Source organism: Dipteris shenzhenensis, chromosome 18 (assembly GCF_047967505.1).
Source record: "Dipteris shenzhenensis isolate YYH24624 ecotype China chromosome 18, Dip_SZ_1.0, whole genome shotgun sequence".
NCBI classification, from domain to species: domain Eukaryota; kingdom Viridiplantae; phylum Streptophyta; class Polypodiopsida; order Gleicheniales; family Dipteridaceae; genus Dipteris; species Dipteris shenzhenensis.
In genome coordinates, this window is record NC_141613.1 from 13230735 (window position 1) to 13257515 (window position 26781).

The 26781-nt window shown below is 45.5% G+C and overlaps 1 protein-coding gene and 1 pseudogene across 1 annotated transcript in view; both read right to left on the minus strand.

Annotated features, from left to right (window-relative positions):
* Window positions 1–1883: 1883 nt before the first annotated feature.
* LOC147890820 (uncharacterized) overlaps window positions 1884–26781 on the minus strand; it is a 98044-nt gene continuing 73146 nt past the window's right edge. Inside the window, exons 11-14 of the mRNA XM_087389707.1 lie at window positions 3286–3457; window positions 2916–2996; window positions 2575–2805; window positions 1884–2375 (exon numbers count right to left, since the gene is read on the minus strand). Of these exons, the coding sequence (XP_087245833.1) occupies window positions 2658–2805; window positions 2916–2996; window positions 3286–3457 (401 nt within the window). The 3' untranslated portion in view covers window positions 1884–2375; window positions 2575–2657. The remainder of the gene's footprint in view (window positions 2376–2574; window positions 2806–2915; window positions 2997–3285; window positions 3458–26781) is intronic.
* Window positions 8809–11051, minus strand: LOC147890821 (uncharacterized; annotated as a pseudogene).

The following is a 26781-nucleotide window of genomic DNA, read 5'->3' on the forward strand; positions in this document are numbered from 1 at the left end:
AGGTGGCGGGCTGAGAGGGAGAGGAGGAGAGAAAGCGGGCTGAGAGGGGAGGGGGCGGGCTGAGAGGGAGAGGAGGGGAGGAAGCAGGTTGAGAGGGGAGGGGGCAGCTGAGAGGGAGAGGAGGGCGAGACTGAGGGAGGCGGAGGGGCTGAGCGAGGCGCTGAAGGAGAGGGTGCAGCAAGAGAGCAGGGAGGAGCAGCAGCTCAGCAAGGATGTTTTTGGTCCCCTTTGGACAAGCTTGTTTGTATGCGAGCAGCTTAGATATTTCAAAAAACGTCGAAATCGAACCTCAAAAGGTCAAAAAACAGCCGCTAGACTGTTAGAGCTACCTCAAATGAAAGCTGGAGAGCTGAATGTGAGAACCATGAACACGCACTAAAGCACCAAGCTTGCGAGAGTCTGGAAGCAAGCGCGGGAAATGACTCTAGAGACGGAAGTGTTCTGATACCAAATGTAGGAACAAAGTGGAGACAGGTTGTGAACACAAGTGAGCAAGAGTGCACACACAAGAGAGCTCCAATAGAAATGTTCAAATGAAACAATACAAGTACTTGGCATATATAGTATCCAAGTACTACTGGTCAACCATATGGTTGACTTTATGCCTACAACACCATATCTTTGTAATCTCTTACAATCAATATATGTGAAGTTTATAAAGGCCTGCTGAGTACCTAGGAAATAGACTACAATCGAAGTGTATGTCATGATAGGTGCTATGAGTGATCGGCGAAGTGAAGGATACTATGAGGCGAGATGTGGAGACACGAAAGAAGAGATATGTGTGGTTGGCTCCAAGGGGGATTGGTGCTACAATGAAGCCAGTAATACAAGAGGCAAAGGAAGGGGATCCCATGATGTTATCAACAACACTAGAAGAGACTGAAAAAATCAAATACAGTGAGCTAAATGAGTGGAGCCTCGAAAGGGGCATCTGCACCCAACACAAGTACAACATAAAATAGAACTCTCAGCCCATGAGAGAATGGGAATTGTGGTGTGGCATCACTGTCGTAGTCCTCTGTATGCCAAGTCCACGAGAGACTCTGGTAGTGCACAGGGTTGCAATGGCATAAAGCCCATGATAGAGCGCTGATGGCAGTCTATACTCGTGGTCCGTTTGTGGTCTCCTAGCCATGGCCATACATTAGACAAGTCCGACTGTCACATATGCCGGTCGTGCCTCTGGTGAACTTGGAAGCAAGACCCCCAGAGCCTAATCTGTGCATCGGCATGCTGACAGGCATTTCATATCTCTTGCCTCGTCCCTCAGCTACACTATATCCATGGGGCATGTTGGTCCATGCTATCTAATTATAAAAACTCAGTGATCACACTCTGGGTGGAATCTAATTGAGCATCCTGATCTCGTCTATGTGCAATGAGCAGCTGCTCTCTATGTTGTACAGCCTCATGTATAAAAGTCACCAAATGTCCGATCTAGGTGAGACAAGAGGCTTGAGAGGGACAGGCAGTTGGAAATGGAGGACGCAAGGAGAGAAACAAGTGGTGGGAGAAACAGGGCAGGCAAATAAGAGAAAGTGGCGGTGTGAGGAAAGTATCCGTGCATATAATAAAAAGTAGATAACCATGTGGCAGAGAAGAGAATAAAGATTGAATTAGAAGGGCAAGCCGCTTAGAGGAACTTTTTTGCAAAACTGAAAGGAGAGAGAAACTTGCAAAAGATCAACCATCAATAGGCTAATTGGCCACTAGGTACTCAAATTCCACCCATGTTTTACTCGCTGTTCAAACATAAATGAGTATTTTTTTCTACCAAAAGAAAAGCAGAAACTGACTTCTGTGATGTGAAGCAAATTCACCAATTTCTCATCGATCTCGCAAGGCCTCTAACAGAAGATATAGGCCATCTGAATGTTAACCACCTTTATTTGTAGCAAATTCACCATTTTCTCATTGATTTCACAAGGCCTAACAAAGATATGGCCCATCTGAATGTTAACCCCCTAAAGGTGGGCTTCTTTACTGCAAGAACTGGCTTTACAAGATGCACCAAAACAGGTTTATGACATAACCTATTGATGAGACACCACATTTGACAAACGTGTGTGAGGGTTTCCAAGCGAGGCCATTAAAGTTTTAAAACACAGCCTTAGTCAAACCGTATACAAATTGCCAAGGCCCAAGGTGAATCCAGACAGAAGCGTTGGAAAAAACTACTTCAGACTGGACCCAAAAAAGGACCAGGAACCTCCTTAGCTCATGAAAGACCATGAAATCTAAACCACAGATTGCCAGCATCTACCTTAAGGAATCCTTGTAAAAGAGATGGGAGAAAATCACGAGGTCTCTCAACACGGATATACTTCCTCCAAGCTTTTGATTGCAAGGCCTATTGGAAGCCTGGAATAGTCCTGTTAAACAAAAAGTTCCACATGAGGTCAAGTTATACCGCTCAACATACAAACACTGAGGGTGAGCGTGTGTTTATTAAGTAATAATGCAAACAATGTGAATTCAAGACAAAACGGTGTAGCTACCTATGTCAAAACAAGTACATGTATACGAATCCACCCTTAGCACCCATAAACGGGCTATGTAAGTTCATCTTACCTATCAAACTGGTATTATAATTTTGAAGGCCTGATCATGGTAATGAATTTGCCAATAAGGCTGTTTTAATAAGGATTATTCATCTAATGACTCCTCTTTTGCTTCTCACCCCATGTGGGCAAACCGAGGGAGGAAGTTCTGCCTTTATTATTTGAAAACGACTCTCCAAGATTACCACGGCAGTTTGATGCGCCACAAAGGCACCTTACATTGGGTCCAAACTGTACAAACCTGTTTGCAACAGAAGTCCACAAGTAGTTAATTAATTGCAATTCTGTGTATGGAAGACAATGGTGACAGCGGCTTGCTTCTCTTCGTTTAATTAGTCAAACCAGTTTTACCTGTAGTCATATGTTAAAACTTCCCCAGCTTTGATGTCTCGCAGAGCAAAGATGCCTACTCTGATCTCCCCATCAACCCTCCTTGGCCAAATAGTGACATTGACAACAACAAGATTTGTTGCATATCAATATACAAATAGAATGTTTCCCATTCTGATAATGCAATTATTACATCCATTCAAGCTTGCGTTAAGAAATTAGCAGAGCGATAAAGTATTTCTTCAAGGGTGGTAGATTGTCAATCTCAATTTCCTGACCATGTAATTCAGACTACAGCTTTTGTAACAAAATAGAACAAGTCAAATACTTTCATGGCAAGGCATAATGCTGTGTCCAATAATAAATTATAACTGTGAGAGGAGGAACAAACCACTTTTCGAGCTTGCAGTTGGGATCACAGCTGTGATTGACAAAACGAGAGGGATTTCCTTTGAAAGTGGCATCAATGATAAAATCCTTCCCAATTTCACACATGTAAAAGTTTTGATCACCTCTCTCTTTCATCGTCCATAGACGCTCTTCACATATAGTATCATTTATGACTGTAGAAACAGAAGAACACAGTTGTTACCATGAGTTGCACAACAAGAAACAGGAAATATCTCCTGGTCTTTCATCTCTGCTTAAAGACAATTCGACAATGTGAAGATCGTTGGCTATGGACAAGCATTGATATTTCCCATCCTCTACTTCATTCTTGTCACCCATGCTTATCAAATTGACTACCTAAGGCGTAGGTGTCTCTAACCTTTCCTAAACAGAACACCAGAAACGTTTAAAGTAAGAACATTCAGAGCAGTGAAAGCAAGCATCATGATTTTTTTCCCTGAAGTAAATAAAAGGAGAGAGCTTTTTCAATCCTCTTCTATTATGACTGTCTTGTTGAAGGAATAAAGTTAAAAGAAGGGATGTATCCAATCTGATCTACAAGTTGAATCGATGAGTGAATGGCATATCTGCCGCAGTTAGGAACCAAGCCAAGCTGACAATATAGTGATTCTGTAAAAGGCTCTTCCTCGGCAGTGACAACACTTGCTCTTGTGATGTAAAGTGCATCTCAAAATAACCACCTGAAGGAACATGGTGGAGAGAGAGAGAGAAGGGGGGGGGGGGGGGGGGGGTTTGTGCGGGTAGGCTATGGAGAGAAAGAAAGAAAGGAAGCTTATTAAAGTCTTTAAAAGACCGATGGGTCTATGAGACTGTGAAAAAACCTGATACAATGAGTTGTGGTAGTGGAGCTACTAAACGAGCATCCACACCAATGTAAAATGCAAAAAATGCAAAATGGCAGTACTAAGTCATAAGTACAACATAGTACAACACAGTCATGTCAATACTCGACTATATATCAATCTCAGCATCATCATCATCATCAGCAGCAGCAACAGGACATCAGGATGGATGAGGCAGTGGAGGCATGAGGTTAGCAATAGAGCGTTGTTGGCCCCTCAAGGGTGCAGTCCTGGAACATCTCCTAGTCGTAGCTTTACGTCTAACCAGAGCCACTATGACCCCCGTCGGTCGGGCTCCGACTCGAAACAAGGAGGGGATGTCCCCAAGTATGATCTGTGTGTCAACCCTCTATCTGAGCTATCAGGTCACAGGCTCCGGGTCACGGTCATGTCAAGGTCTCGTCTCGTAGGGGTCTATGTGATCTGTCTGAAAGAACTCCGTGATAGAGCTCTGAGAGGTATCAGTCGAGGAAGAAGTCTGCTCGTCTCCGTGCTCGGAGTATCCTCTCACGGTGCCTAAGCATCTCATGAATGAAACCAGCCAAACACCTGTGGTCTGGGTAGGAGAGGAAATGGACCAAAATCTCTGAAGAGGCAGTAGAAATGCCCTCAGATCTCATAGTAAACAGGACACATGAAGATGAAATGCTCCTCTGTCTCAACCTCCTGCATGTCACACAGTGTGCATATGCACCTCTCCCTCGGCAACCGCTCTGCTCTGCCGCTCTCGATACGAAGTCTGCGTGAAGAGACCCAAAACTGCCCAAGAGAGATCCTCAGCGAGTGGGGTAGGTGAATCTGCGTGTATCCTAGTGGATCAATGAAATCCTCCATTGTGATATGTAAGAAGTGATCTCTGTAGAAGCCCAGCTTCACTAGAAGATCACTCGGGCCCAACCAAGACCGAAATGTGTGTAGCTGTAGTAGATCCTCATGGATAACCTGGTTGACGTCGTGTGATAGAAGGAGAGAGAACAGAGCATCCATGATGTACTAGAATGGAGGTAGTCTGTCCATGTGAAGCCCTAGTCCCTCAAACTCTCTCTATGCATGCATACCAGCACCTCTTGTCTCCTCCTGCTGCAAGTGCAATACAAGAGGACAGTGCTAGCCATGGTATCCTACTATGCCCAGAGGTATAATCCCCATACTCCCTGACTCGGTACAGATATGTGATGCCCAGAAATGCAACATCTAGCTATAATGGAGGTGACCCAAACTCCACCCAAATGATCTGGTAAGCAACAGATGGCTTACCACGGATCATCCGTGATAACATGAAAACCTATAACCGCTCCACCCTGACTCACTTTGTATCCGATAAGTCTGGCCTCCAACATGGACTGCCACACATCCTTGCTGGGCGGAACAAGGAGTCAAAAAGCAACCCTTTAGTTCGTGGATCCTAAAAGTGAGAGCGGAAGCACTGCCTCTCTAGTCTAGCCAATGAAGCATATCCTCTACTCAGGCGTGCATGCATCGCGGGTCTCATAGTGAAGATGGGTCCAAAAAAGACAACCCCAAGATAAGTGTGTGATGAAACTACCTCAACAAGGGACCCATCAAATGCAAACTGCTTTTGGCGCATGACGGCTTGAGATGTATTGAACATCATAACCTTGGTTTTACCCAAGTTGACCTTCAAATCATGAGACTCACAAAAGGACTGTAGTGCGTCAAGGTGTCTCTAGAGCCCCTCTGCTGAGGAAGACAAGAGAGCCACGTCATTTGCATAAAGCAATATCCGGATCAACGTGCCCGCGAGAGAGCAACCTACCCCATTGTGTCTGCATCACTATCTTGAGCTCGTCAATGTAGAGGCCAAACAAGGTAGGTAATAATGGACACCCTTGTTTGACACCGATACCGCTCATGATCTCGTCTGTCCATCCAGATCCATTCTGAACTCTACCTGAAACTTGCTCATAAACTGCCATGACAGCCCTCAAATCCTGTAGGTGTCGTATGAGGCGAGCTCTCAAAACCGTGTCAAATGCCTTGCGGAAATCCACAAAGCAACAGTAAACCCTCTACTTCCATGCCCTCGCCTCCTTGATGATACCAGCACGAGAATGTGGTCCATGGTCCCATGATCACGCCTAAAACCGGCCTGTCTCGCTACTCAAGTCCTTGACACTCCGCAAATCTAATGGCAACTCGTGGGAGACTTATATCCTTCATGAGGACATGGGACTGCTCCTTGTTTTTTCATTTGACCCCTTTTGAGATTTTATCCACCACCATGGCTTTTTTGCCACATTGTTGAGGCTAGGGATAGAGTACTTTCTCTCCCACCTGTTGTATGATTTGTTTTGAATGGAATATATCACTCTTCTGTACCTTAAAGAATCCACAATAAAGAGAAGATACTGAAGCAAGTAATCCCAAAAGACTACTAAGTATTACCCTTAACACCATCACTCCCTTTCAAAAGGCAAGGGATCCCATGAGCCCAAAAAACAAAATGACCGTTATTATTGGATATGTCATGTCCGAGAGCTATGCATCAGTGCTCCACACAAAGGTATTCGCAAAGCTTTAGGGACTCAAATCTGTGGGAAAAGCGAGTTTTCGAAGAGATTACCAAACCATGGATCACATACACACACTCAGAGGGATTATTGAGAAGGCCAAGGCATGGAGACAGAGGGTTTATGGTGGCTTTGTGGATTTTCACAAAGCTTTTGACACAATGATGAGCTCAGCTCATTCAGACATTTGCATGAGCAAGGGAATGATCAGGAGATCACTAAAGCAGCCATGGCACTTCACGAAAAAGTCTGGAGTAGGATCCAAGCAGGTGCAAGGTGGACAAAGGAGATTATGAGTACTATTGGGGTCAAACAAGGTTGTCCACTATCACAAACATTGTTTGGCCTCTATATAGACGAGATCGAGACTTTCATTGGGACACTAGGGGGGGCTCGCTGCCCTCTAGCCGGATCAATGCTCCAGATTCTCCTAGACACAGATGATGTGGTCCTACGCTCCTCAAGAGAGAGGCTTCAGTGACACTTGGATGCACTCCATACTTTTTGCAAGACACATGACTTGAACGTCAACCTTGGTAAAACCAAAGCCATGATCTTCAATACATGACTTGAAAGTCAACCTTGGTAAAACCAAGGTCATGATCTTCAATACATCCCGAGTAACCATGCTCAAACAACACTTAACACTAGATGGGTTGCAATATACATACTTGGGAATTCTTTTCTATGGCCTGATCTTCACGATGCGACCTGCATTGCAAGCCCAACTAAGCAAGGGATACACTACACGTGCTAGATTTGAGCGGCAACACTTTCACTCTCATTTCCAGGATCCCCAAACCAAGACTCTCCTATTTGACTCTTTGGTCTGCCTAGCAAGTATGTATGGCAGCCGGCCAAACCTATTAGAGACAGGTTCAGCTCAATCAAGAGGCTTCAGGTTCTCATGCTTTCACAAATGATCTGCAATAAGCATTCAATCCCACATCAGATAGTCCTACCTCAGTACAGAGCATCCCCACTAACACTCGATGCTGCATTCCAAGTTATCACATAACTCTACCACATTAAGGAGTATGGATCCTACACTACGGGACCACATAGCCTACCGTGCTTAGCGTTATCCTCATCCACGTCTTTGGCAAATGAGGGTGACCGGAGGTACTTGTATGCACGATCATGCAAGTAGTTTAAGAGTCTTAAGGCTCCACATAGACAAATTACCCCCCTTCCAACACAACATTGACGCCCCCTCTGTCCCACCACGAGATGAACTTGGTTATTCGAGAGGATCTCTTACAATTACATACATTCACCCCGTGATTTTACAAACAAAATCTCAATAGACGGCTTCATTGATCCACCAGGATACACATGGATCCATCTTTCCAACTCCTTGAAGATATCGATCGTGGCAAGCAGTTTCGTGTTGAGATCAAACGTCACTAGCATTGCCTCTTCAAAGAAAGTTTTAGAACCTTATTCAATTTCTTGGCCTACCCATATCAAAGATGCCTTGCGACTTTCATCCATGAGGCCATCCGGCACAAGGAGCATTTACTCAGGAGACACATAGGCAAGATCAAAGAATACATCTAAACTCTTCTGATGTCACATGCATCCCTGCACTTGGGTGCTAGGTGACACAGTGCCTACATCGACAAGTGCATTATAGTTCCCCGATAGGAGATTTTGTCGTATGCTGTGACCCCTTTGTGAGCCCTCAGTCAGGCACAAGCTACGTAGGTCAGTCTCTCAGCCTCATAGTTTTTTCCATACGTTACCATACGCATACGTCATACGAGTACGGAAGCATGATTGGAGTATGGTTCAACCCTTGGGGCTGAAACATACGTGACCCTAGTTTTATCCAAAAATTTTCATTGATCATTGTACACATTAAATTGACATAGAGGCATTAAACTGAAACTTGAAACTTGTATAATTGTATTAACTTTAAAGTCGTCACTCATGAGTCATGAGTCATGAGTCGTGAATCGTGATTCTTCATTCATGAAAGACTCCAGCCTCCAGAGACCGTAGTCATCTGGATTCTAGATTTTGATACATCATAGATGGAATCATAGATCATAGATCAATAATCAATACTACACCAAAAGGTCCAAAACATCATGATCAAACTTCAAAGGAAGTAGGTACACCGTATTAGTAACTACACCAAAACATGAAAGGCAAAACATCATAAAGAAAAGGCTGCCAGTGTGCCACAGCCTCAAGCTGCATCTTCATTCTCATCCTCTTGCTCATCCTCATCCTCATCATCATCTGCATCAATGCCTGCACCCTCCTCATCCTCCTCCTCCTCCTCATCACTATCATCCTCATCTGCCTCGCCATGGAACTCCAAAAGACTAGAGCTGCTTGAAGCTGCAGCAACATCCATCGTTCCTGTAAGTGTAACAATAGGGGCTGCAATGTCTTCTCCCTCTGTATCTACTTGCCTCCTAGCAGCCTATCATCATCCTTCTCCTTGTTGATCATTTCTAGGGTCACTTCTATCTTCTCAAATCCCCTTTCCTTGATTTTGGAAATGAGATGCAAATTAGTATGGATGTATACTAATTTCTCGGTATTCTTTGGAAGCAGCCTATTCCTTCTTTTAGTATGGATAAGAGAGAATGTGCTCCAATTCCTCTCACAAGGAGAAGCACATGTGCCTTGCGAGAGCACTCGAAGAGCTAACCGCTGTAAATTTGGTGTGTGAGCCCCAAATGTCTCCCACCATTTCACCCCTTGGTGCATTCTCTTTTCATCCTTTGCAATCGCACGAGCAAATGTGCCTGACTTGGATTTGTAAATATCCAACTCATCACATAAGGTGCCTTGGCTGTCAACATCATACTTGGTGTACCGCTCTATGGCATCCATCCACCTATCGTGCACCTCCTTGTCACTATCTGGATTTTTCTCTCTCCAAATAGGATGGAGAACAAACGCTGCCGCATGCAATGGAGAATGCATCATATTCCACCTATCAACACATAAGGCTCTAACATCAGCCAGCTTTGAGGATTCAATCCCATCAATAGTTGCCATCTTCTCGACCATCCGATCAATGAGTTCATATACAAGTCCCATGGTAGCCCCTTCCCTATCAGCCAGGCGAAGGATCTTCAAAATAGGTGCACAAAGCTTCACAATGAGTCTTACATCTTGCCAAAATGAAGCACCCAATATAATAGAAGACACCTGTTGTGCTTTCACAGTGCGTGACACCTTCTTCTTGCAATACTCATCACTGACAACCATGCGACGCAATCCATTGTATACCCTCTCATCCAACAAGTTTGCTAACATGATAAACATGTAAGCAAACCGTGTTTGTGCTGGCTTCACCAATTCCTTCTTGCTGAATTTTCTATACATTGCTAACACGGTGTGTTTCCGGGTAACAAATGTCACAATCATGTTAGCATGTACCAACACTGGCTTCACCCATGGAAGCTTTCCAATGTCCTCAAACAAGAGGTCAAGGCAATGGCATGTGCATCTAGTATAGAAAATGTGAGGCCACTCTTCCTCCACCAATTCTCCTGCCCGCACACAGTTAGATGCATAGTCCATACACACCTGCACCACATTTTCAGCCCCAACATCAAGAATGGCATCTTTCAGTATCCCAAAGATGTACTCCCCTGACTTATACTGCCCAATTGTGTCCACGGACTTCAAGAAGGCTGAACCAAATATGCATGAGACCATAATATTGATTATAGGCCGGCGTCGACTGTCAGACCAACCATCACAAGTTATGGTGCAGCCATATTTTTTCCACTTATCCCGAAACTGTAGCATCTCTTGATCTATGCATACTGCTTCATTAGTTAGCTCCGTTGTGCGCAAAACATTGTAGGATGGAGGCTTGAAGGTAGGCCCAACCTGGCTAATGGCACGAACCATCTCTAAAAAATAAGGGCTCCTCACCTTCCAATGAGGAATATCCTCTGCAAGAAAAAACGACGGAGAGCAATGTATGCATCCTTCCGTGCTTGTGACTCCCATGCCTTTTCCAAGGTTCCCTTTGACATCTTCAACTTCTTCTGCTTTGGCTCATATGCACTGCCAGATGCATTTCCACTTGCAGTACCACTCACTGAGGCATCTCCCAAATCAGCCACATCTTCAACAAGCTGTTTTGCAACAGTTTTTAGGGCCACCTTTGCCTGCAATCTTCGACAAGTATCTTTCACATTTTCAGGAGGAGCGGTACACTTGTCAACCCCCAAGCCTGTGAGCCCAAGAAAATGTGCCCTTATACGGGTCGGTCCTCCATCCCATGAATGAGGGCAATATTTACATTTACAAGTGAATTGGCCCTTCCCCAAAGGCTTTAAGGCCTCTACAAATTCCCATTCTGATCCTTTTTGTCTTCCCATTTGTAGATCTGCAAGCTGCAAATTTGCAAAAGAGGGCAAATAAGGCATTGGGCAAAGGAACAATTTCCAAAGAGGGCTTGAAGTCCTTGGAGGCTGCCCTGTTAGATGGCATCAACTAAAGAGAGAGCACTTGCTGCAAAACAGGAAAAAAAAGCAGCCATTGCATTTACCTTGACACTTGGAGCAGGTAGAGCGTAGAGGCAAGCTGCGGGCTGCAACTGTACGGTGACCACTCACCTTCAAAGCAAGTAGAAGAGGGCAAAGGGCTGTCTAAATAGAGGGCAGCAAGGTGCTGAAGAAGAGGGCAAACTGAAGAAGAGTGAAGGGCTGAGGGGACTCGGGCGTCGGGACTGAAGAAGACGGCAGCAAGGTGCTGAAGAAGAGGGCAAAGGGCTGCAGCTTGCCTAAATAGAGGGCAAACGTCAGCCTAAATAGGCTCTTGAGGCAGCAATGGTCGGTGTGCAGCCTGCAGGCAGAGAGTCGGTCGATGGCAAACAGTGAATCGATTATCGTGATTGGAAATTCATACGTACGGCCTTTCTTGGGATTCGGGAGCCTTCACAAGGATGTCGTACGGATTCGAACATAGCAGCCAAGCAATAATATAAGGTACGCATCCCGATTTTTTCACCCCAAAAAAAGTCACGTACGAAAATCCGTACGTATGGCCGTACGGAATCCGTACGGAAAAAACGACCGTACTCGTACGGATGCAACAGTGCTCAGCCTTTGGTCAATTCAGTAGTTAGTTCTTAGTACCCACTGGAGAACAGTAGGTTAAGTGTTTCCATCTTATAGTTTAGGTCTTAGCCTAGGTTAGGAGTCCCTTTAGGGTCCCCAAAGGCTGGACAGGTAAGCAGGGAAGGCAGCCTGCAAAGGCTGCCCAAAAACTCCCCTGGCAAATGAGCCAAGGAGGGCTTTTTATAGGCTGGTTGTAGGCCAACCAGTCTGTAAAACGGACTGAGTCGGTCTGTTTACAGACTGGGTTGGCTCAGTCCAGCCCTACAAAAGGGCCCCTTGGCTGCCCTGTTTTCTCATTTAGTTTGCTCCTGCCTTCAGTCCTCCTACAGCTCCACTTCAACCTCCTATGCAGCCCCTGAGATCCTCAGATCTGGCCCTGCTCTAGCCTCAGTCCCTTGGCCATCAGTTCAGCCTGATCTGAAGGTGACCACGCAGCACAACAGTCGGAGGTTTGGACCAGCAAACGGAGAGAGGTTTGGACACTGTTTCCTCAGCTTTCTCAGCTCTCTTTTACAGTTTACACAGCTCACTCTCAGCTCTATATTTCAGTCATCTCTCAGTTCTCTCATAGGCTCTATCACTTCTAGTTTTCACTCTCTCACTCACGCAGTAACCCTGCATTCCGGTAGACAGCACAAGCCTCTTCCTTGCCTTGCAGAAGTGTCCTACATCGTCAGTGTGGACAGCATCAAGGTCTCGGTATTGGTCGGCATTGCCTCTCAAGTCCTTGGGTCTGCTATACGTGTGCACAGTGAGCTATTCAAAAGCGTGTTCCGTACTCTCTCGAAGAGTGTTCTTTGTATTTCTCAGTTCTCCAAGTATAAAGCAAATTCTCCCCTAATTGGGGGAGGGGGCCCTCAATCTGTACAGGGACCCAATCGATTGTTGACTCTACTCTCTCTCTCTCTACCCTCATCTCCTTTCTCTCTCTATGGTAAATAACGCTCATTCCTCGCTAAAGGTTTAAAGAAGGTCTTGTTGTGAATTACACGATCACATAACCGTTGCATGCTACATTGGTATCAGAGCTTCGGTCTGTATCCAGCTTGACTACCGCGAGTGTATGGTTGTGCTAAGATCCGAAAAGGACACACAATCAAACGCCATGGAAGGGTCAAGAAAAGATTTCAACCACGAAGACTTTGAAGAGGAGAAAGACTACCAACAAGATACGCTTCCGCCAAATGCTCAAGAAGTGATGGCTAACCTTCTAGAGCAGAATCGAGTCCTGCTGCTGCAACAACTCAAAGAACATTCATTCCAGCTGGAAGAAAGCAGAAGACAGCTGGACCAGACAAAACAACGTCTGGAGAAAAAAGAAGCAAAAAAGCCACTGGAAGAAAGAGAAACCACAGATTTTGAAAAACTGCTCATGTTGATGCGTGAGGAACGCAAAAATGAGGAGGCACTGCGACGCGCACAGCTCGCCCAGGCAAAGAGGCAACAAAAGCTAGACCGAGAGGTGATGCTTCTCCAACACAAACAAATGTTAGCCGCTATGCAAGCAAGTTTGAGCGCAACGGCCGTCTCCACCACAGCTTCACCATCGACAAAGGTAACACCACTCACTCGGTCCACTCCAAATTTTGTTAAGTATGATGGTAAGTGTGACTATTCAACAATTTTGCAATTTATTCATCAGTTTGTAGCTCATTTTCCGTTAGTGCGGATTCAAGATGAGCAAGATAAAGTCCATCTTGCAGCCCCTCATCTTACAGGTGAGGCGGTGACTTGGTGGCAGCATTGGGCTAGTAAGCATACTGACCCAAAAACGTTTAAGACAAATTTCGTTTGGACAACGTTTGTGGCCGATCTCAAAGCCCGTTTTCTCCCACCCCAATATATGCTTAACCTGGAGGATGAGTTCACTCATCTCTCCCAGAATGGTTTGCTTGTGTTGACATACAGTAATAAGGTCATCACACTGGCGCAACAGTTGGGCGTGACAGAGAGCGCCAAGATGAAGCAATTCATCCGAGGATTGGACACGAACATACGTTTTACCATTCAGAACTTCGACCTGCCGGATTACAAGCGGGCACTGACTCTCGCACAAAATCAAGAGATGATGCTGAATTGGGGAAAGCCCAAGCAGGTGTAGAAAGATTCCAAAGTCCCGCAGCAGTCAAACAACACAACAGGTAAGGATCAAAAGAAGGACAACCATTTCCAAAAGAAAGACGGCGAGGCTTCTGGTCAAAAGAAGGAGTCCAAGCCAAAGATGACTCCGGATGAGAAAGCTAAAGCGAGTATTACGGGAGGCTATCTACAACCCAACGAGCAGAAGCGGTACCACCAAGAACATCGTTGCTTTCATTGCCACCACATCGTTGGGCATGGCAAGAAGGATTGTCCAAAGTGGCTTGCCGAAAGGGCTGCGAAAGCACCTACTTCATCCATCACTAATGTATTGGCTCTTCCAGCTCCGCCTCCATCCTCAGCTACGAATGCCGTCTTCCCTGCTTTGAACACCGTTCCCACGGTGGTCTTTCAAGGTAAGAAGGAGGGCGACTTCTCAGATCAAAAGAAGGCACTCATTCGAGCGTACCGCACAGCTAACGGGCATCTGTTTATTGTCCTGTTCGATATGGGAGTTCAGAAGATGCCATCTCCCCTCAACTTGCCAAGACAATGAGGTGCACCTTGGTGCCTCACGAGCTTGCAGTGGACGGGTTCACGCCCAGCTTGCGCACATCACGCATAAGGCCATCCAGTTCACTTTTTCAGTTCAGAAGGCCATGTTTACGCAGGATTTTATATTGACTCCTTTCGTGGGGTGCGACATGATTCTCGGGATTCAGTGGTTCCGTGAGCATGTTCCGACGTCTGATTGGCGATAGGACACCTTCACGATTGTGGAAGTTACGCGGTGATCAGAGCATACTAGGGATTCCATTAATCTCTCATATTCAAGCACATCGCGCCACCCACAAGGGTGCCATGTGTGCACTTGTCTATGTCCAGTACCAGATCACTGCAGTTCAAGCCACTCCTCCGATGGGGCAAGCAATGGTGGATCTCCTCCAAGAGTTCAAAGACATCATGCTCCGGGACAATCTGCCACCCCAACTACCTCCCAACCGACCCGAAGACCATTGCATCGATCTCCTTCCGGACTCGATACCTCCAAGTAAGTTTCCTTATCGACTTTCAAAGTCTATGGAGGGGGAGTTAGAGAAACAATTGTCTCAATTACTGCGCGCAGGGTTTATTAGACCTTCTTCTTCGCCTTTTGCTGCACCCATTCTATTTGTGGCAAAGAAAGATAAGTTTGCACGACTATGTGTCGACTACAGAGCACTCAATAAGCTTACGGTAAGCAACAAGTTTCCTATGCCCCGCATCGAGTACATCTTGAAAGATTCAATGGTGCAAGATTTTTTTCAAAGATTGACCTTAAGAGTGGCTATCATCAAGTCCGGATTTTTGAAGCTGACATCCCAAAGACAGCTTTCCGAATTGAGCAAGCTCATTACAAGTTCATCGTCATGCCCTTTGGTCTGAAGAATGCACCACCAACATTCAACAAGATGATGTCCAAAGTATTTACAGAGTATATTGGGAAGTGCCTAGTCATCTTTCTCGATGATATCCTTATCTTTTCCATGACAACCGAGCAACATATTCAAGATGTGCGATGTGCCCTACAGTTATTACGTGATAACCAGCTATATCTCAACGCAAAGAAAAGTGAATTCGGATTGCTAGAAATTCAGTATTTGGGCTACATCATTACTGCTCAAGGGATTCGATTGGACCCTGAGAGGATCCAAGCTATCACAAGTTGGGCTGTCCCACGACGGCCCAGGAGATCCGATCCTTTGTGCGTTTGTGTCAAGCATACAACTCGCACATGGAGGGTTTCTCAACATATGCAGCCCCTCTTAGAGATTTACTCAAGGGGGTAACGATACGCAAACAAAAAGTTCAAGTCACAGGCAAAGCTTTGCAAGCCTTCCACGACTTGCAACGGTTGACCATGACAGCACCAGTTATGAAGATCGCCTCTTGGGATGATCCATTTCTGGTAATCATAGACGCTAGCAATGTCGCCATAGGGACAGTTTTACAACAAGAAGATAGGCCCGTGGCATACTACAGCAGAAAGCTTAACGATGCCGAGAAAAACTATTCAATATATGATAAAGAGCTCCTCGGTGTCATCCAAGCATTAAAACATTCGAAGCCTTTCCTATACACACGGACCTTCATGATGAAGACAGATCACCAAGCCCTTAAGTGGCTTCAGACAATGCCTAGTACGCAACGAAGTGATCGGCAGCAACGGTGGAGTCAAATATTCCAATAGTTTGAGGGAATGATCGAGTACATTCCCGGCAAAAACAACCCCGTTGCAGACGCTCTCAATCGAAAAGGTTCCATCCAGACCATTGAGAAGGCCACTGTGCTCGAAATCAAAAGAAAGGATCTTGATAGCATGAAGACACAGTACGCGGAGTCAGCAGAGTTTGGCACACAGTTCCAATTAGCCACGACGCTTGCTCTAGGCCATTACTCATTAAAGGACAGTTGGCTTTTCTATAAAAAAAAGGTTATGTATACTCAAAGACAAACGACAGTTGCTTCTTCATGATGCCCATGACGCCCTTACCGGTGGTCACAGAGGTATCAACGGGACTTTGGAGCAATTAGAGCGCTATTTCTAGTGGCCAAAGATGCAGAAGGACGTATATGGCTATGTGCAGAATTGTCAAATATGCCAAAAGGTCAAGGCTTCCCACAAGAAAGCGGCAAGCTTACTTATGCCATTGCCAATCCCCGACGGTTCTTTCCAAGACATAGGTATGGATTTCGTGGGACCACTTCCAGCATCCGCAGATACGTGCAATACTCAATGTCTTACTATTGTTTGTCGCTTTAGTGAATATTGTATGCTAATTCCCTGCAAACAAACGACCAGTGTTGAAGATGTTTATCAAGTATTAGTTTCGCATTGGAGGGTTGCCAAAGACCAAAACATCCGACAGAGACTCCAAGTTTACATCTAACTTTTTGGCGAGCCTTGTTTGATAATTTTGGTACTAAGCTGCAGAAGTCCAGCGCTTTCCATCCGCAATCGAACGACGAGATGAAAAAGTATAATGGTATGACATTGGATATTTTGAAATCATCTTGTCATGATGCTCACGGAAAGTGGGAGCAGTTTCTTTCGCTTGTGCAGGCCATTCTGAACGATACTTATTCTTCGAGCATTGGTCGCACACCTTATGAAGCGGCGTTTGGATGGCGATTTACCTCACTCCTCACCCAGATGGTGTCTCCATCTCGTGAAGCCAACAAAACCACCGAATCCATGTCAGAGATTACGAAGTCCGTGAAAAGCCGCATCGCCAAAGCTCAAGCATCGTATACATGCCAAGCTAATAAATCCAGACGAGATGTCCAGTATAAAGAGGGTCAATGGGTGTATTTACGCATTATCAAGCAACTATTGAAGCAGGTGGGCAAGCGATGCCCTAAGCTGTCCTTCAGGAGCTTCGGACCATTCCCTATTATTCAAAAGATCAACGATGTCTCAATGAAGTTACGCCTACCAGACAATTGGACTATGCACAACATGTTCCATGTAGCTTGGTTGACGCCATATTTTGGACCTCCTCTTTCAGAGATTTCCGACGAGCAACAACCTAAAGTTCTTCATGAAGCCGAAATTTTGCAGCCAGAACAAATCCTTCTTCATAAATTCAAGCGTGGGTCAAGATGCAAGATCCAAGAGTTTTACACCAAGTTCCGTGCTCGAGGTACCCATGAAGCAGTGTGGTTGGACGAAGATTTTTTCCAAAGTTTCCCCAAATATTGGCGGACTACTTGAAAGCAATGAACCTACCGCCAAGTTAAGAGAGAGAGAATGTCACATGCACCCTTGCACTTGGGTGCTAGGTGACACACTAGCTACATCGACAAGTGCATTATAGTTCCCCGATAGGAGATTTTGTCGTATGCTGTGACCTCTTTGTGAGCCCTTGTCCAGGGACACAGTCAGGCACAAGCTACGTAGGTCAGTCTCTCAGCCTTAAGTCAAGTCAGTAGTCAGTTCTTGTTCACTAGTACCCACTGGAGAACAGTAGGTTAAGTGTTTCCATCTTATAGTTTAGCTCTTAGCCTAGGCTAGGAGTCCCTTTAGGGTCCCCAAAGGCTAGACAGGTAAGCAGGGAAGGCAGCCTGCAAAGGCTGCCCAAAAACTCCCCTAGCAAATGAGCCAGGGAGGGCCTTTTATAGGCTGGTTGTAGGCCAACCAGTCTGTAAAACAGAGTCAGTCTGTTTACAGACTGGGTTGGCTCAGTCCAGCCCTATAAAAGGGCCCCTTGGCTGCCTTCTTTTCTCATTCAATTTGCTCCTGCCTTCAGTCCTCCTACAGCTCCACTTCAGCCTCCTGTGCAGCCCCTGAGATCCTCAGATCTGGCCCTGCTCTAGCCTCAGTCCCTTGGCCATCAGTTCAGCCTGATCTGAAGGTGACCACGCAGCACAACAGTCGGAGGTTTGGACCAGCAAACAGAGAGAGGTTTGGACACTGTTTCCTCAGCTTTCTCAGCTCTCTTTTACAGTTGACACAGCTCACTCTCAGCTCTATATTTCAGTCATCTCTCAGTTCTCTCATAGGCTCTATCACTTCTAGTTTTCACTCTCTCACTCACGCAGTAACCCTGCATTCCGGTAGACAGCACAAGCCTCTTCCTTGCCTTGCAGAAGTGTCCTACATCGTCAGTGTGGACAGCATCAAGGTCTCGGTATTGGTCGGCATTGCCTCTCAAGTCCTTGGGTCTACTATACGTGTGCACAGTGAGCTATTCAAAAGCGCATTCCGTGCTCTCTCGAAGAGTGTTCTTTGTATTTCTCAGTTCTCCAAGTATCAAGCAAACTCTCCCCTGATTGGGAGAGAGGGCCCTCAATGGGTACAGGGACCCAATCGGTTGTCGAATCTACTCTCTCTCTACCCTCATCTCCTTTCTCTCTCTATGGTAAACAACGCTCATTCCTCGCCAAAGGTTTAAAGAAGGTCTTGCTGTGAATTACACGATCAGATAACCGTTGCATGCTACATGTGAGAGCATGATGGCTGACTTCTTCCAACTAGACAGCACTGACTAGCAAGACTCAAGGAGACAGCGGATCCGAGGACCCAAGTAAGAGACATGGCAGACTTGTCAATAGGTTGAGGCACAGATCAAACTACGAGACCTTCCCTCCATGCTTACTAGATCGGGGGCACAACCAACGCAAGTGACAGTGGCACTTGCTTGCCAACCACCACAAGGCCATAGCTAGGAGACCACAGCAAAGGACACATACCTATAGCCGTCAAAGCTCCATCACATGCTTTATGACACCACAACATCATACATCACCAACCCACCCCCGTAGACTTGACATCATTGTCAGTTTCTAGATGACCATTATAGCATCACTAGCCCCCATCCTCTCCATGACTCCAAGGATTTCTCTTTATGTATAGGTATCGGAATGATTACGTCTCTTTTTGCATTCTTCATGGGTGTTGATGCCCACTCAGAGGCTCACCCCTTCATGTCGGTGCCGCCAGCCTTCCTCTAGTGTATCATCGGTTCCTTGCCTCAATTGGAGCTTCCTTCAAAGTGGTCACAAAGATCCCCCCTCCCAAATTGACCCTATTTAGCAGCAAAGGTGATCACATCAAATGTGGTTCCCCGAGCTTGGGTTGTCATTGACGACTCTAATATATCCAATGATCATATCATGCTCCAACGCCCAAATGATTCTTTCTTTTGGTTGAGAGTCGTGATCGAGGATAGACAAGACCAAGGTAGGATTTGTAGGACCTTTGGGCATTTTGGAAAGGATTGCCCATGCAAAAAGAAGAGGCCTAAGAAGCCTTCCAGTACAGCTCCTCATCCTCGACACAGTGCTTCTCCAGCGCCGATAGCATCGCCTTTAGTTCTGACATGTGATGCACGACCAAGGCCGTTGCACCCGTGGTCTCCCACTGGGTTCCCATGCTCCTCCATCACCTGCAAATCAGGAGGAGCTCTCACTAATCCCGAAGCCAACAACGGCGAGGCTTCGGAAATTCTTGTTCTAGTTGTGACTAGTGACTTTTGATTCTCTTTAGGCTGCGACCAAAGGCTAGACCTAAGGCTACCCCTTGCTTAGCTTAAGACACTACTCCGTATGTTGCCCCAATTACAGCTCCTCCCACTGCTCCGGTTGCATCTCCATCCATGAATCCGACTTGCAACTCCTCCTTGCAACTCCTCACTGTTATTGTTGGTGATACAGTCTTCGGTCTTGGAGCCTCTGCAATTCTTCGTAATCATGGTTCTTCCGAGTAGCCCCATTCTTCGTCTATGTCCCCCCTCATGGATCAAGCAAAGAGGGGTTGTGCATACCATATCTCCAGCTTCGACAGAGGAGTTTTTACCCCAACACCAGGCCTGTTCATCAGAAACTCTTTTTCGGCCTTGGCTAACATAGCGGACTATCCTAAGAAAAATTTTGTGCCCTCCACCTTAATTAAGGTAGTGATTGGTATTCCTTTTGATAGGGTGTCTTCCTCCTTAAGTGGACGAGTTCTTTCCCCCATGGATTTTCCTCCACTTGGTGCTTTCCCTCACTCTTCGAGCAAGTGGTCTTCCCCCTTAGAGAGATTTGTTTCCACCACTAGGTCCGGTAAGGTGTTCCATGCCACTTCCCCCCATGCATGAGGATTGTTAGTTGGAACATATAGAGCCTTGGTGGTGTGCCACATAGCTGCCGCAGACAGATTATTTGTACTCAGCTTCATCCAGATGTTATTGGGATTCTATTGACATCCTCTTTATTCAAGAACACAAGCTGGATGCCCAGAGACTGTGCAAAGTCAAATAAAATGCTTTCAGGCCATACGTTTTGGTCACCTGCTTTGGGCACTAGGGATGGACTTGCATTGCAGTTTCAGATTCTATTCTCCACCTGATAGTTGGACATGGTATCATTTCTCCTTCCAAAGCTCAGTGGGTCATTCTTTCGATTGGGGGACGTAAAGCCGATCTTCTCAACATATATGCCCCTAATAATCGAGGGAACCGTGTCCTTTTTTAAAAGGAACTTCTCCCTAGGCCCCCATTGTAGATACATGGCTTATTGGAGGTGACTTCAAAATGGTGGAGGTGCCTTCAGACAAGAAGGGAGGTAGAGAAGGAGGCATTCACTCTTTGGAGAGAGCAACCTAGGTACCTTCTTGTTTCAATTTAGTGGCAGAGTGTTTGATTGGATGATGCCTTTCACACTCCATCACAAGCACTTCAATTCTTATGGTCAGACAAGAGACCTCAGATGCCCATTCATGCACACATTGCTTGGGCTTTGAATAAAGGTGGTTCAATATGCATTGTTTTCAAGGTTTCTACTTTAGACCATTTTCCAATAGTTCTGATGATCTCTAAGAGGTTGCTCTGCCATTATCAGAAATTCGGATGTCTTCTATGCAGAGAAGAACCTCACTAACACAGTTTTTGCAGATTTGGGTGTCTCAAATGCAGGCTCATCCCTGCACATGTGGTAATAGCCCTCTCTCGTATTAGTGAATTCTATCAATCAATCGCGATACCAGAAGGCATGAGATTCTCAAATAGGAGATTGGTCTTTACCAACAATTGGCATCCCTACAGAGGGGAGAGAAAAACGGCCTATATATGCTTGGATCCAAGAGTGCCATGATGCCAACAAGGCCTCATCAGCAGACATTGTTAGATCACAGAGCAGAGTATGGCTTTCATGTACGAGAGTCCTTTTGGATTCAGATGAGTGGTAGAGTCAATAAGTATTTCTTCTCTATTCATGGCCCGAGACATAGTAGAGAGAGTGTCTCACAACTTATTGACTCTCATATCACAGACAAATCATGATGCCATCATGCGTATAACTACTGAATTTTATGCCTCCCTTCTTCCAGCAGATCAAGGTTAAGGTACACCTTGCAGAGATGATGCCAGGTCTTGTATTTGGCAGCATATTTCACCTTGTGAACCCAGATATGACAATCTTGCTAGATGCACCTTTCACCAATGTGGAATTCAAGATTGCACTTCATGCTCTTCATAAACGCCAATGCATGGATTCATATGGTCTTTCACCATCCTTTTTCATTGCCTTTTGGGATGAGATTGGGGATGACATTACCTCAATCATACAGGGCCTGACTCACTTACGGAGGGTCTCATCCATCTCATTCCAAATGGGGCTTGTAGAAATTTGGTAAATTTGGTGTCACAATGGAGGCCTATCACCCTTTTGGGCACCTTTTATAAAATTCTGGCAAAAGCAATTAGTCTATGTTTGCAACCCTTTCTCTCGTATCCCATTCGACATGCAGACAACATTTGTGCATGGCATTATCAATTTTGATAATATCTTCGTCTTTTAGGAGACTTCACATTGGGGCTATGCATAGCAGCCAAAAGCTAGCCATCCTACTCTTGGACTTTGAAAAAGCTTGTGATAGGTTAGATTGGGATTTTCTCGAGAGCACTCTTCTTCGTTTTGGATTCTCATATCCATGGATTAGAGGATTGTCCTCTTTGAGCAGATCAGCCCATGGCCAGGTGCCTATCAGAGGAATCAAGGAAGTGAGATTTCAGATTTCTAGATCAGTCCATCAAGAATGCCCTCTTCTCCCTTTTCTTTTTCTGTTTGCGGCAAAAGCTATGAGGATCTTCCTTAGATCTCAAGCTTATATTTTTGGACTGAGAATTTCCTAGAGACATAATGAAGAACTCCTAGAGTGTGAGTCGTTGGATGATACTGCTGTTTTTTGGGACACCACTCCTCAGACTCTCATCTATGTTAGGGAAGCCTTGGACTTGTTTTGTACTGCAGCCGGTGGGAGATGCTCTGTTGGTTGTGAAGCAAATTTTAGGTGTCTGGAAGGTTAAGCATGTTCATTTGAAGAGATGGATAGGCGCGGTGTAGAAACTGTTAAATCAATTGGATGCCTGGATACTCCAGCATATTGAAAGAGGTTAGAATGTAAATGCACATGATGCTGCACAGGAAATTACAGCAGCCTATGTTGATGCAATAGGAGTGCAGGAACCCTTATACAAAGGAAGGGAGACATTAGCTTGTGAGGAAAGCTTCTTGTTAATTGGTAAAGTGCTTGAAGAAGTTCCGAAACAAAGAAAATACAGACTTATTAAAAGCTGTACTTCTTATTGTCTGATAGATGATGTTCTTTACATGAAAGGGGCTGATCTGGTGCTCAGAAGAATTCCTTGGCATGAGGAAGTTTTTCATATCCTACAAGCTAATCATGAGGGAGTATGTGGAGTACATTTTGTTTTCAAAATCATGCTGAGGAAAATACTTACGGAAGGATATGTGTGGCCATCCCTTGAGAGAGACATAAGACATTGGTGCAGGTCATGCCTACAGTGCCAGCAGATGAGTAAGAGGAGCTTACATTCAGAACTCAGAAATATCACGCTTGCTTATAATATTTTTGAAAAATGGGGAATAGATGCCATCGGTCCTCTACCCATGACAGCCAGGGGAAATTGTTATATGCTGACAGCTGTGGATTATTTAACGAGATGGGCTGAAACACGAGCAGTACGGGCTGTCAATGCAAAATCTGTATGTAAATTTGTGTATCAGGATCTCTGCTGTAGATTTGGTGTGCCACTGGAGTTGCTTTCTAATAGAGGTCCAGGTTTCAGGAGTGAACTGATGGATTTATTATGTGGTAAGCTGAAGATTAAACACAGATATGCAAGTCCCTATTACCCTCAATGTAATGGGATGAATGAAAAATTTAATGGTGTGTGTATAATATGAAAGTAGTCTTGGCAGGCCACTGGGTGCCTCACTCTACATGCAGTGGGCCAAGTGGGAGAGGGGACCTGCTTCTTCTTTGGGATCTTGAAAAGCTTTCCGTAGGCTTCCAAAGGAAACCAAATCAAGGTTGACAGGACATCTCAGAGGGAGTGCAGGGAGGATCTTGCAGATTGAGGCAACCCTTCCAGAGGTTTGGATAGACACAGATGATATGCCACTCACTTCCTCCACTTGGGCAGGTACTTTCTCGAGAGGCGGGGTTCCTCTTCAGGTCTTAGCTTTCCGAGATGCACAGGAGGATACTTTGGTTTTTAGTGTCCAAGATGGTGGCAGATTGCTCAGGTCCACAGAGGACATCTTGCTTGAGTCTGCTTTTCAGCCTATCAGGGTTGTAGGTCTTTTGATGCAGGGATCAGATTCAGAGTGATTCTTAGACCCTGACCCCCGGCTACTCTCCACCGGGTCTTGGAGGCTCTAGCTCTATGGGGGAGTTCCCATCAGATATTTACAGTGGGACCCCGGAGAGTGGGAGTGGATTGACGCAGGGCATCGAGAGAAGAGCATCCCCTTCTTTCGTTACACGGTCAGTAATGCCAGGAGATTTCAGCTCAGTAGTAGAGGTTGGAGACCCTCCAGAGTTCCTCATTGGGAGACTTTTGGTATTACTGCGGATCAGCAGAGGTACTTCTGGAGGAGGCTCTGGAAATCCCACAGGAATAGAAAGATCACTATCTTCTTTTGGCTTTCTATCCATGGAGGGATTGCAGTGAACCTTTGGAGGTCCAGATTCGGAGCCGACCCTACTTGCCCTCGTTGCCTTTCTGCTTCGGAGTCTATTCAGCATTGCTTATGGGATTGCAGACAGGCGAGATTGATTTGGATGGGGATAGCCAGGATTTTCAGTCACTTTGCCCATTCCCCACTTTTTATGACTTGGGGCTCGGTGGCTTGGCTTTCTCTTACAGGACCTCAGGTTTTCTATGAGGGAGTTGACTCCTCTCGGGCCATTTCGGTTCGACGTCATTGGGTTGAGTTCTGTTCGTTGGATGTGGTACCACTGTCCTTTTACAGCTGTACATGCCTCTGTGGATACTTCTTGGGAGATTCTAGCGAGCATAGCAGCCTGGCATATCTGGAGAGCCAGATGCACAGAGGCTATGGAGGCTACTCAGGTTCATCCCTCGCACACATTGGCTAGTATCTGGACAGACATCGTACACACTCTGATGGCCGTATGGACGGGTATGCAGGAGGACTCCCGTGCAGCCTCAACTAGGAGGGCTTCTTTCTTCAAAGAATGGAAGGATTCTCCTTTCTTCTCTGAAACTACTATAGGGTTGAGATGGCACTTTCAGCCTCAGCCTTGGCTTTTTTCTACCTCACTCTGAGGGGTTTTTTATTTATCCTCATGATTTCATGATGTATTCCGCTTTGAGCTTGCTCTCGCGGGTTTTGGTTCTTACTTAATAGAAGTCTTTTTCATGAAAAAAAAAAAGAAAGTAGTCTTTATTTGATCTTCCTGGGCTATGGCTATCTAGAAGTACCCTGAATATCCGTCACACAAGCTGTACATTTCATGACCCGCCACTTTATCAAGAATATCATCCAGAAAAGGCAGAGGATAGTGGTTTCTCTTTGTCATTGCATTCAGAGGTTTGTAATCAACACAGACTCTCCATTTGTCTACACCTTTCGGCACTATGACCACAGGTTTTATCCAATCAGAGTGAACTACAGGATAAATTATTCCTGCCTTGAGAAGCTTATCTACCTCTTCCTTCAGCACATCTCTCTGTTCCGGGCTTATAATCTCCTTATTTTCTGAAAAACAGGTTTGGCACCTTCCTTCAGCTCAATCCTCAGAGGCTTCCCTTTAAATCCCCTGATCTCCTCATAAGAGGTGATAAACAAATTGGGGTATTTCTGCAACATCTTCAAATATTCTTCTTTCTCCTCAACATTGAGATCAGGATTCAATGATTGCTCAATCAACACCTTGATTGATTCTTGAGAACATTTGGGCTGCATTAAATCCTCAATAACCTCAAACCTATCCACCTCTTCCTCACCGAACCCTGCTGCCCCCACAAAATCCACCTATGAATCCTCATCTACCAAATCCACCAATGCTATTGTTCCTTCATCACTTTCTGAAGTCACCGAACTCTCATCCTCACTCCTGGTTTCACTTCTCTCTTCCTCTTCACTTGCTGAATCTGAAACTTCAGCCCTGCTTACCATATCGAAATTCAATTTCTTCCCATTCGTATGCACAGAAAAGATTCCTTTCTGCCAATTTTGAATTGCACCTACCTTCCTCAACCACGGCCTTCCAAGAATCAAAGGATAGGCTCCCAACCCCGCAAGCATCACATGAAACACTGAATGCCTCAACCTCCAGACCAGGTACTATCCCTAAAGTCTTCACCTTGGAGTGGTTTGCCATTCTGATGTGATAACTAGAGGAGCGGGATATCTTCAGTCCTAATCTTTCCACACAAGCCTGGGTAATCTCACAAATCTGTGCACCTCCATCTATATAGGCCTCTCCAAAACCCTTTCCTTTATGCCAGGCTTCTACAGCAGGTAAAAGATCCGGCAACTCTGAGACAGACATCAGCTTAATTGTACCTTTATGAGAGTTCTTCTTTGCTGGATTTACAGCCCGCCTCCATTCTTTTTTAAGCTTTGGGCATAGACCAATCATTGGAGCAAATGTAATGTCCGGTTTCCTCGCTGAAAGATCTTCAACCAAATCATAATCTCCCTGCTCCTTCCCCATGGGATAATCTGCAGTTCTGTACTTCCTTCTGGGCTTCCTGCTCTTCTTCCTTTGGTAGGTCATCATCTCCTCAGACTGCTTCCCCTTCTTTGCACTCGGACCAACCTCCTCTTCTCTATCTCTCTTTCCTAATGGCATGACATCTTTAACTTCCTCCAACTCCAACAAGCCAAATGTAACTACCTTACCTTTCCCTTTCTCTTCTGCAGCGGCTTTACAAATTCGAGAGGTACTAGGCTGACCTGTATCTTTTACTTCTACACTATGATCATTCACCCTGTTATTCGACCCTGTTTGCAATGGATAAACATCACCTTCAGCACGAGGAGGCTTATCACAGTGTGTGCTGTAATGTCCCCACTCTCCACAATTAAAGCACTGGAAACAAGGTGCAAATGACCCTTGACCTCGTCC